The sequence below is a fragment of the Salvelinus namaycush genome, chromosome 41 (assembly GCF_016432855.1).
Source record: "Salvelinus namaycush isolate Seneca chromosome 41, SaNama_1.0, whole genome shotgun sequence".
In the NCBI taxonomy this organism is placed as follows: Eukaryota; Metazoa; Chordata; class Actinopteri; order Salmoniformes; family Salmonidae; genus Salvelinus; species Salvelinus namaycush.
Genome location: NC_052347.1, coordinates 19086738 through 19098668, shown reverse-complemented (window position 1 = coordinate 19098668; position 11931 = coordinate 19086738). Strand labels below are relative to the sequence as shown.

The following is an 11931-nucleotide window of genomic DNA, read 5'->3' as shown; positions in this document are numbered from 1 at the left end:
TGCAACCACTGTGTCAGATTTTTAAAAAACTTTAGTTAAAAAGCACACCATGCAATAATCTGAGAAGGCGCTCAGATTTAACAACATTTCTCCGCCATGTTGGAGTCAACAGAAATACGAAATTACATCATAAATATTCCCTTACCTTTGATTATGTTCATCAGAATACACTGCCAGGAATCCTAGTTCCACAATAAATGGTTGTTTTGTTCGATAATGTCCATTACTTATGTCCAATTAGCAACTTTTGCTAGCATGTGTAGTACACGTGTCCAAACGCTCGCGCAGATGCAGGAAAACGTCGGACGAAAACTTCAAAAAGTTATATTACAAGTCGAAAAAACTGGTCAAACTTAGTAGAGAATCAATCTTCAGGATGTTGTTATCATTTATATCCAATAAGGTTCCAACCGGAGAATTCTTTTCAGTCTCTATAAGTAATGGAACGCATGGCGATATCATGAGGAAAGCGCGTGAGCAAGAACTGGCAACTGCCAGACCAATGACTGAAACACCTCCCATCCGGCCCCACGTCCCACTAGAGGCTTTATTCAGCGTTCTACAGACTGTTGACATCTAGTGGAAGGCGTAGGAAGTGCAAACAGATACATATATTACAGGGAATTGAATAGGCGATGACTTTAACATCGACCAGTCTCAGAATTTTCACTTCCTGTTTGGATTTTTTCTCAGGTTTTTGCCTGCCATATGAGTTCTGTTATACTCACAGACATCATTCAAACAGTTTTAGAAACTTTAGAGTGTTTTCTATCCAATAGTAATAATAATATGCATATATTAGCATCTGGGACAGAATAGGAGGCAGTTCACTATGGGCACGCAATTCATCCAAAAGTGAAAATGCTGCCCCCTATATCAAAGAAGTTAAAGCAATTAAAGATCTAATTGATACAAATAATGAATGCATGGGCTACATTTATGAGAATAATATATATGCATTTGCTTACCATATCAAGCTTGAAGAATGAACAGTCATTTATCACTCAAAACAAGTGTTGTGATTGCACCACAAACATATTTTCAGGGTGGGGTGTCACCCTCCTCCCAATACAGCCTCTTCCAACACCATGGGTAATGGTATCCATATAATGACACCAGAGGGGATGACTGCCGTTTTACGGGCTCCTAACCAACTGTGCTATTTTTTTTTTTTTTTCACATTGTTTGTACATCATGTTGCTGCTATCGTGTCTTATGACCGAAAAGAGCTTCAAGACATCAGAACAGCGATTACTCACCTCAAACTGGACAAAGATATTCTTTAATGAGTCCGACGCGAAGGATATACTGCTTTTTCAAGACCAGGTCCAAATCCTCATCATCCGCGTGAAGAAAAGACTGAGAAAAAGGGGGAGGAGGGCGGGATGCCCTGTGAGAATTTGCCGGTGAGTAGGTAAACCACCACTACTGTCCATATTATTGGCCAACGTGCAATCATTGGAAAATAAACTGGATGATCTACAATTATGACAATCCTTAATAGGATATTAAAAACTGTAAAATCTTATGTTTCACCGATTATCCACAACATGGATAATTTAGAGCTGGCTGGGTTTTCCGTGCATCGGCAGGACAGATCAGCTACTTCTGGTAAGACGAGGGGCAGGGGTATATGTCTACTTGTTAATAACTGCTGGTGCGCGATGTCTAATATTACAGAAGTCTCGAGGTGTTTGCTCGCCTGAGGTAGAATACCTCATGATAAGCTGTAAACCACACTGACACTGACATTTTCAACCTCTACCTGACTGAATCTGTAATACCTAAATGTTTAAAACAGACCATCCCTGTGCCCAAGAAAGCGAAGGTAACATGCCTAAATAATTACCGCCCAGGAACACTCACGTCGGTAGCCACACTGATTCTCAACACGGGGGCCACTCATGGATCTGTGCTTAGTCCCCTCCTGTACTCCCTGTTCACCCACAACTGCGTGGCCAAGCACGACTCCAACACCATCATTAAGTTTGCTGACGACGCAACAGTGGTAGGCCTGATCACCAACAACGATGAGATGGCCTATAAGGAGAAGGTCAGAGACCTGGCATTGTGGTGCCAGGACAACAACCTCTCCCTCAGTGTGAGCAAGACAAAGGAGTTAATCGTGGACTACAGGAAAAGGAGGGACGTACAGGACCCCATTAACATTTGATGGGGCTGTACTCTATGCTACTGCAAGGCAAGCAGTACAGGAGCGCCAAGTCTACCCCCAAGCCATAAGACTGCTGAACAATTAATCAAGTGGCTACCCGGACTATTTACCCCTTTGTTTTTATACTGCTGCTACTCACTTTTTACACTTTACCTTGATTAACCTGTAACCCTGCACATTGACTCTGTACCTATATCCCTGTGTATAGCCTCGTTATTGTTATATAATTTTCTTGTGTTACTTTTTGATATTTTTTTAAACTTTAGTTTATTTACTAAATATTTTGTTAAATCTATCTCTTGAACTGCATTGTTGGTTAAGGGCTTGTAAGCATTTCACGGTAAGGTCTGTTATATTCGGCGCATGTGAAATAAAATTAGATTGGAATTGATTTTGATTTGATTTGAAAAGTTAAGTTTTGCTTTGATGTCAAGTCAGCTCATATTGTTGCTACCTTCGCTGTTGTGTTAGCTAACATGCTACTGAACAGTGACACTATTATATTTACATCCATGATGGCACTTAAAGACAACAATATACTAGCTTAAATGTGTTAAGGCAAATAATTACTTAGCTATCTTAATTGTGCAAACATTATTATATTTAACGTTAGCTAGCTAGCTAAGCACTAACCAGTCAGTGGCACTGACAGATTGAAACTGATATCAACTAATTGTGTTTCACTCTATCCCATAAAAAATGACATTGCTAACTAGGCATCAATTAGCTAAGACTATTTTAAGTTTATTTGGAAATGTAAATAATAAGTTAGACACTCACCGTACAACTTCGGTAGATAGCTAGCTAGATAGCTTGGTTTCCATTTTCCAAAAGATGTTTCTAATCCCCCTGATTGGTCATCAATGGTTACTGGTCTTGGAACTTCCCATTGGGCACACACTCGTTGAACCAACGTTGTTTCCACTCCATTTCAATGAAATTACGTTGAACCAATGTGGAATAGACATTGACATCTGTGCACAGTGGGTCATGTGGGTCATGTGTTCACCAGAAACTGCTTCTGGAAAACTGTTTGCCACTAGCGGCAATAAATATTGTTGCCACAGATTCAAATAGAATCTTGAGAGAATTGTTTGCCAGAAAAAACCCTCTGTGCAAACTGTTTGCTACTAGTAGTAATACATATTATTGTTGCCAAAAGTTTGCTGCGGACTCATCACTAGTGGAAAACATTTGCAAACTTCTGGCAACATTTTGTATCACACTATTTAGACTGCAGTAAATTTGCCACAAACTTGTGGGGAGTTTGGTGGATCAGACAAGCTAAAGGGAAAAAGTTTGAGTGGATTGGTCATATTCATGGTGGTAATACGTATTACTCCCAGTCATTTCAGGGTAGATTCACCATCCCCAGAGAAGACTCCAGCAGTAAGCTGTACCTACAGATGAACAGCCTGAAGACTGAGGACACAGCAGTTTAATACTGTGCCCGATACACACAGTGAGAGAGAGTGGTGGGGAGCCGTACAAAAAACACTTCACCATTCAGCACAAGCAGCTTCAGAAATTCAGTTCTTAGTGAACAGTGTCTGTCCTTAGAGGCCATCTGAGTCCTGGAGAGTAGAGAAGAGCAGCTCCCACCAGTTCAGTTTCAACACAAACCATGTTCCCTGCATCTCTGCTGCTGGCAGCTGTCTCATGTGAGTGTCTTCCTCAACAGTATAAACTAAAAGGAACATTAACAGGTTCAATATTAACAGCTTCCGTCAAGATAGAACTGCCAAAGGGGGAGGAGTTGCAATCTACTGCAGAGATAGCCTCCAAAGTTCTGTCATACTTTCCAGGTCTATGCCCAAACAGTTCGAACTTCTAATTTTAAAAATTAATCTCTCCAGAAATAAGTCTCACTGTTGCCGCCTGCTACCGACCCCCCTCAGCTCCCAGCTGTGCCCTGGACACCATCTGTGAATTGATCGCCCCCCATCTAGCTTCAGAGTTTGTTCTGTTAGGTGACCTAAACTGGGATATGCTTAACACCCCGGCAGTCCTACAATCTAAGCTAGATGCCCTCAATCTCACACAAATCATCAAGGAACCCACCAGGTACAACCCTAAATCCGTAAACATGGGCACCCTAATAGACATTATCCTGACCAACTTGCCCTCCAAATACACCTCTGCTGTCTTCAATCAAGATCTCAGCGATCACTGCCTCATTGCCTGTATCCGCTACGGGTCCGCGGTCAAACGACCACCCCTCATCACTGACAAACGCTCCCTAAAACACTTCTGCGAGCAGGCCTTTCTAATCGACCTGGCCCGGGTACCCTGGAAGGATATTGACCTCATCCCGTCAGTTGAGGATGCCTGGTCATTCTTTAAAAGTTACTTCCTCACCATATTAGACAAGCATGCTCCGTTCAAAAAATGCAGAACTAAGAACAGATATAGCCCTTGGTTCACGCCAAACCTGACTGCCCTCGACCAGCACAAAAACATCCTGTGGCGAACTGCAATAGCATCGAAGAGTCCCCGCGATATGCAACTGTTCAGGGAAGTCAGGAACCAATACACGCAGTCAGTCAGGAAAGCAAAGGCCAGCTTTTTCAAGCAGAAATTTGCATCCTGTAGCTCTAACTCCAAAAAGTTCTGGGATACTGTAAAGTCCATGGAGAACAAGAGCACCTCCTCCCAGCTGCCCACTGCACTGAGGCTAGGTAACACGGTCACCACCGATAAATCGGTGATAATCGAAAACTTCAACAAGCATTTCTCTACGGCTGGCCATGCCTTCCTCCTGGCGACTCCAACCTCGGCCAACAGCTTCGCCCCCCCCGCTGCTACTCGCCCAAGCCTCCCCAGCTTCTCCTTTACCCAAATCCAGATAGCAGATGTTCTGAAAGAGCTGCAAAACCTGGACCCATACAAATCAGCTGGGCTTGACAATCTGGACCCCCTATTTCTGAAACTGTCCGCCGCCATTGTCGCACCCCCTATTACCAGCCTGTTCAACCTCTCCTTCGTATCATCTGAGATCCCCAAGGATTGGAAAGCTGCCGCGGTCATCCCCCTCTTCAAAGGGGGAGACACCCTGGACCCAAACTGTTACAGACCTATATCCATCCTGCCCTGCCTATCTAAGGTCTTCGAAAGCCAAGTCAACAAACAGATCACTGACCATCTTGAATCCCACCGTACCTTCTCCGCTGTGCAATCCGGTTTCCGAGCCGGTCACGGGTGCACCTCAGCCACACTCAAGGTACTAAACGATATCATAACCGCCATCGATAAAAGACAGTACTGTGCAGCCGTCTTCATCGACCTGGCCAAGGCTTTCGACTCTGTCAATCACCATATTCTTATCGGCAGACTCAGTAGCCTCGGTTTTTCTAATGACTGCCTTTCCTGGTTCACCAACTACTTTGCAGACAGAGTTCAGTATGTCAAATCGGAGGGCATGTTGTCCGGTCCTCTGGCAGTCTCTATGGGGGTACCACAGGGTTCAATTCTCGGGCCGACTCTTTTCTCTGTATATATCAATGATGTTGCTCTTGCTGCGGGCGATTCCCTGATCCACCTCTACGCAGACGACACCATTCTGTATACTTCTGGCCCTTCCTTGGACACTGTGCTATCTAACCTCCAAACGAGCTTCAATGCCATACAACACTCCTTCCGTGGCCTCCAACTGCTCTTAAACGCTAGTAAAACCAAATGCATGCTTTTCAACCGTTCGCTGCCTGCACCCGCACGCCCGACTAGCATCACCACCCTGGACGGTTCCGACCTAGAATATGTGGACATCTATAAGTACCTAGGTGTCTGGCTAGACTGCAAACTCTCCTTCCAGACTCATATCAAACATCTCCAATCCAAAATCAAATCTAGAGTCGGCTTTCTATTTCGCAACAAAGCCTCCTTCACTCACGCCGCCAAACTTACCCTAGTAAAACTGACTATCCTACCGATCCTCGACTTCGGCGATGTCATCTACAAAATAGCTTCCAATACTCTACTCAGCAAACTGGATGCAGTTTATCACAGTGCCATCCGTTTTGTTACTAAAGCACCTTATACGACCCACCACTGCGACCTGTATGCCCTAGTCGGCTGGCCCTCGCTACATGTTCGTCGTCAGACCCACTGGCTCCAGGTCATCTACAAGGCTATGCTAGGTAAAGTGCCGCCTTATCTCAGTTCACTGGTCACGATGGCTACACCCACCCGTAGCACGCGCTCCAGCAGGTGTATCTCACTGATCATCCCTAAAGCTAAAACCTCATTTGGCCGCCTTTCCTTCCAGTTCTCTGCTGCCTGCGACTGGAACGAATTGCAAAAATCTGTGAAGTTGGAGACTTTTATCTCCCTCAACAACTTTAAACATCTGCTATCTGAGCAGCTAACCGATCGCTGCAGCTGTACATAGTCCATCGGTATATAGCCCACCCAGTTTACCTACCTCACCCCCATACTGCTTTTATTTATTTACTTTTCTGCTCTTTTGCACACCAGTATCTCTACTTGCACATGATCATCTGATGATTTATCACTCCAGTGTTAATCTGCTAAATTGTAATTATTCGATTTATTGCCTACCTCCTCATGCCTTTTGCACACATTGTATATAGATTCTCTTTTTTTCTACCATGTTATTGACTTGTTTATTGTTTACTCCATGTGTAACTCTGTGTTGTTGTCTGTTCACACTGCTATGCTTTATCTTGACCAGGTCACAGTTGCAAATGAGAACTTGTTCTCAACTAGCCTACCTGGTTAAATAAAGGTGAAAAAAAAAAGAAAAGAAATATACACTCAGTCATTTCCATGTTCACAGTGATACTAATGAATGGTTTTCATGTTTTTTTCTCCAAACAGGTGTTCATTTTGATGTTGTTCTAACTCAGCCAGGTTATATGGTTGTTAAGCCAGGAGTGTCACTCACCCTCTCCTGTAGGATTTCAAAAACAAGCTAATGTATTCACTGGATTCGACTGCCTGAAGGAAAAGCATTGGAATGGATGGGATACAAATGCAGTGGTGGGGGCACTGAAACCAGACTTACTAAAGAACAAAATCAGCTTCACAGTGGACACCTCCAGCAACACAGTGTTTCTATAAGGGAAGAACTTTCAGACTGAAGACACAGCTGTTTATTAATATGCCCGAGACCCAGTGATACAAAACATTACCAGTTTTCAACTGAAAGTTGACTAGCAACAACAACTAGAACCTAAAAGACACCCACCATGAGCGCCCACTAAATTTGCCCAAGAAGAGGGACACAAAAGAAAACCCATACCAAAATTAAAGATAAGATCCACATCTCTCAAGACAACTGGAGCACTGGGCCAGCCACTCTTAAATATCACCTGGGCCAGCACAGGTGAAACACCTTCCCACTAATGAGATGGAAACCAGCACAGGTATAACACATACTGACTAACAAGGTGACATGAATTGGTGCACCCTACGTGCTAACGTGCTAAAACTCCTACCTCAAAACATAAATTGAGAATCCACAACCTGAAACATGCCCTACCTATCTATCATTACATATCGAAGGATAAAATCACATACAGATATAACAGAATACCGTCTCTATTATATAGCTTAATAAAATTGTTATTCACCAAAATTAATATTGAGGGATTCAGATGGTCTCATTCTGAAATACTTTGATGACACAGGAACAGGTTGTAGAAATACTCAAATGTCATATGTAATAAGTCAATTTAAGTTGTTCCTGGGTCAATGTTGTTTTATTCCATAACAGAGCATCTCAAGATGACCTCATTCCAAGTAAAATGTATGTCACGTTCTGACCTTAGTTCCTTTTTTATGTCTTTGTGTTAGGTTGGTCAGGGCGTGAGTTGGGGTGGGTAGTCTATGTTCCTTTTTCTATGTTGTTATATTTCTGTGTTTGGCCTGGCATGGTTCTCAATCAGAGGCAGCTGTCGATCGTTGTCTCTGATTGAGAATCATACTTAGGTAGCCTGTTTTCCCCATTTTGGTTGTGGGTGTATATTTTCTGTGTAGTGTCTGTTCACCTTGCAGAACTGTTTCGTTTTCTCCTCGTTGTTATTTTGTGTAGTGTTCAGTTTTCAATTAAAATATGACGAACACTTACGACGCTGCATTTTGGTCCTCTTCTCCTTCACCAGACAAGAATCGTTACAATGTAGGGATATATCAAAGCCTCTTGTGATTGGTCCTTCCAGTGAAGAGAAGCTCATGCAAATCTCCCCAGTCCTCCATCTTGATTAATGTCTATGTTGGAGGCTGTTTCTGCAGATGACTGTCTCAACTACCTTTAGAGGACTTAACAGATCACCATGTTTCCTACCACAGGAGTATTCTTACTGACAGTCTATTGTCGTGTCTTTGGCTATGCCGGATTAAGTGATACGACATGCTATTCTATAAAATCCTTTCTCTGTAATTAGTATTACCTGATTGAGCTAATCATGTAAATGTAATTAACTAGAAAGTCTGGGCACCACAAAATAATAATTATAGAGCTGTTATCTTCCGAATAAACTCTTAAAGACCTAGTAATATTTTACATCAATAGCAGTCAATATTAATCGTCACCTTATTTCAGTCTCATCTGAAAGTTGTAAATTCTTGGTTATCTTCACGAACCCTGGCTAACAAGTTGAATCAGTAATACAAATTTGGGTTTAATTATGTATTTACTAAATACCTAACTAATCACACAGAATTACATATACACAGAATGAATCATACATTGATTACAAATTATGTCATAAAGGAAAACGTCCCTAGTGGACGGAACAGATATGACAGCTGGTTACACAAAGAACGGGGGTTGGGTTTGAGTGAAAGAGCGGGAAGACTTGAGGAACAAAGGGAGAAGCCTTGTCTCTATCGGGCCGTAGGCAGCTACTCTATCGTAAATACAGAATCTTATGCATTCTAAATTACCGCCCATTTGGAAAAGGAAAATACAATAAATATTTACTCTGAGCTGCGCTTCGGTAGGTTGGTGGTAGATGGAAGGCCGTGTTTCCCGACAGAGTCCTTTGTCCTTTGAAGAGTGTCTCTGGTGGTGAACGTGATACGTTGTAGTGTCGTCGTTGTGTGGTAGAAGGGATACTATGTCCGTCCTTTCCTAGCCCACGTTTACAGCTGCTGTTGCTATCTCAACGGCTAGGATGTTTCACTTCTTTAGTGAGTAAGAGTTCAAAGTTTATACCATTCACAACCAAAGCTCACACTGAGGTTGGCTTAGTTCTGTAGTTGACATGTTAGTCCTTTTCAACGCATGGACCGTCGTCCTATCGTCCTTGGAACAGGAGGTTACATTTTCGTCAAGGGCTTATATAGTGGAGGGAGAAGGGTGTGTTTCATAGTTTATAACCCATGTCTCTTCACAGGGGCGGGCCACTGATTGAGCAAAGCCCTAACCTTATGAAAACCCAAATCTCTCATTTGGAAGCTAAAATTACATTTCATCTTTTCACAAATAATTTTAAATTTAAACATTTGAATTGCACAACAATTCCATGTGAATCTGATAACTATAATGTGTAGACTTTCCCAGATACAGTTTAGGTCATCCTGTCATCCGTCATAATGTCTCAGATGACAACCGAACTGACATCATATTCATTAAGTACCAACGCATATTTTCAACTGGTTCTAGTACCGAAATATGGTTCCTTTCCCTACACTTGTTTGATGTTCCCAGACTCTCTATGTTTAACAAAGGCTATTCAAGAGTCCCTCTGTAGAGTCAAGAGAGAGGGAAGGGAGAAAGGTATTTATTGGGGGGGTCATAAACCTTACCCACAGGCCGACGTCATGACACTATCTAACAGGTGAGGATAATAACAATGTTCATCAAAGTAATAAGTCAATCAGGTTTTATTTAATTCAACATGATCTCTACTTTCTATTTCCACAGGTTTTCAGGGTCAGACACTAACTGAGTCTGGACCAGTGGTTAAAAAGCCTGGAGAATCCCACAAACTGACCTGTACATATTCTGGGTTCACATTCAGTAGATACCATGCGGCTTGGATGGAATTTGGACTTTGTTGCCTTTATACACACTGGTGGTTCGAGTCCATTCTATTCCCAGTCAGTCCATCGAGTCCATTCTATTCCCAGTCAGTCCAGGGTAGATTTACCATCTCCAGAGATGACTCCAGCAGTAAGCTGTACCTACAGATGAACAGCCTGAAGAGTGAGGACACAGCAGTGTATTACTGTGCCCGGTATACATATTCAGAGAGAGTGGTGAGAGAGCTGTTCAAAAAATACTTCTCCATTCAGCACAAGCAGCATAAATACCCTCAGATTGTTGTTTAATGACAATGTTCACAAGCACAACCATGGAAATACATTTTAACAATGATCATAATTTTAATACATTTTTTCAACATATTAGGATTACCAACAATGCAATAAACTATCCATGTCATGTGTGTCACATAATTGAGGCCTTTTCTAACCCCCACCATTTTTCACTAACATTGGCAGTTACTTTCTCCCTGTTTCACTATCTTATGCAAATATCACTTGTCGCTAGACTCCTCTCACTCTCTCCATTATATAAGCAGTCTCTCATTGTGTGACCCATGGTACGTCCCTCTAAATCCTGGAGTAGAGAAGTGCATCTCCAACCAGTTCAGCTTCAACACAAACCATGTTCTCTGAAACTCTGATGCTGCTGCTGGCAGCTGCATCCTGTGAGTCTTTGAATCTGGGGGAAATAATACATTAATGAAAACGTAATTAGACTGATATGATTTGACACTATTTGGAGCTTGTAATTATCTCTTCCTTACTTCTCTTCCCACAGGTGTTCACTGTGAAGAACTCACTCAGCCAGCCTCTATGACTGTCCAGCCAGGTCAATCACTGACCATCTCCTGTAAGGTCTCATATTCTGTTACTAGCTATTGGACAGCTTGGATCCGACAGCCTGCAGGGAAAACACTGGAGTGGATTGGGCAAATATATACTGGAAACACAATCTACAAGGATTCACTGAAAAACAAGTTCAGCCTCACTTTAGACTCCTCTAACAAGATAGTGACTCTAACAGGGCAGAACCTTCAGACTGAAGACACAGCTGTGTATTATTGTTCCCGAGACTCACAGTGATACAAACCAGGGCCAAACATGTACAAAAACTCACTCATTCCTTAAACAGTTGGAGTTACATGTATCAATTAAGAGGTGTGATATTTAAAAAAACATGTATTTATTTATTTCACCTTTATTTAACCAGGTAGGCCAGTTGAGAACAGTTCTCATTTACAACTGCGACTTGGCCAAGATAAAGCAAAGCAGTGTGACACAAATAACAACACAGATATTACACTTCTTAACAAGTAAAATCCCATCCATGGAATGATTAATTTAGTTTATACTACATGGTTATCTTTGAAAGGGTATTAGAGATAATATCTATGCTCAATATACAGTATAGCTCCAATCTTCTCCATAATATAATATATAATCACAAGTTCCAACCTCACAAGTTACAATCTGTGGACCCTCTAATTGAGATAACATGATAAGAGCTTCAGTATGCCGGCCTCTACAGTATAACCCCTCTCCCCTTTCCCCTCCATCAATGAAAACCAAACCTCTGGTCCAATGCTAATTTCACCTATCCCCTCTCTTCCTTTCACCTCCTCTACCTCTCCCTATAAAACAACTATCTATTAGTATGTCCCTCTGAGTCCTGGAGAGTAGAGAAGAGCAAAACCCACCAGTTCACCTTCAACACTAACCATGTTTCCTCCATCTCTATTGCTGTAGCC

The 11931-nt window shown here is 42.2% G+C and overlaps 1 gene segment (V, D, J or C); it reads left to right on the top strand.

Annotated features, from left to right (window-relative positions):
* The first annotated feature begins 10749 nt into the window (after positions 1-10749).
* LOC120034133 lies at positions 10750-11266 on the top strand. The segment is given in 2 exon segments: positions 10750-10848; positions 10962-11266. Coding segments are annotated over 2 exon segments (348 nt in total).
* Positions 11267-11931: the final 665 nt, after the last annotated feature.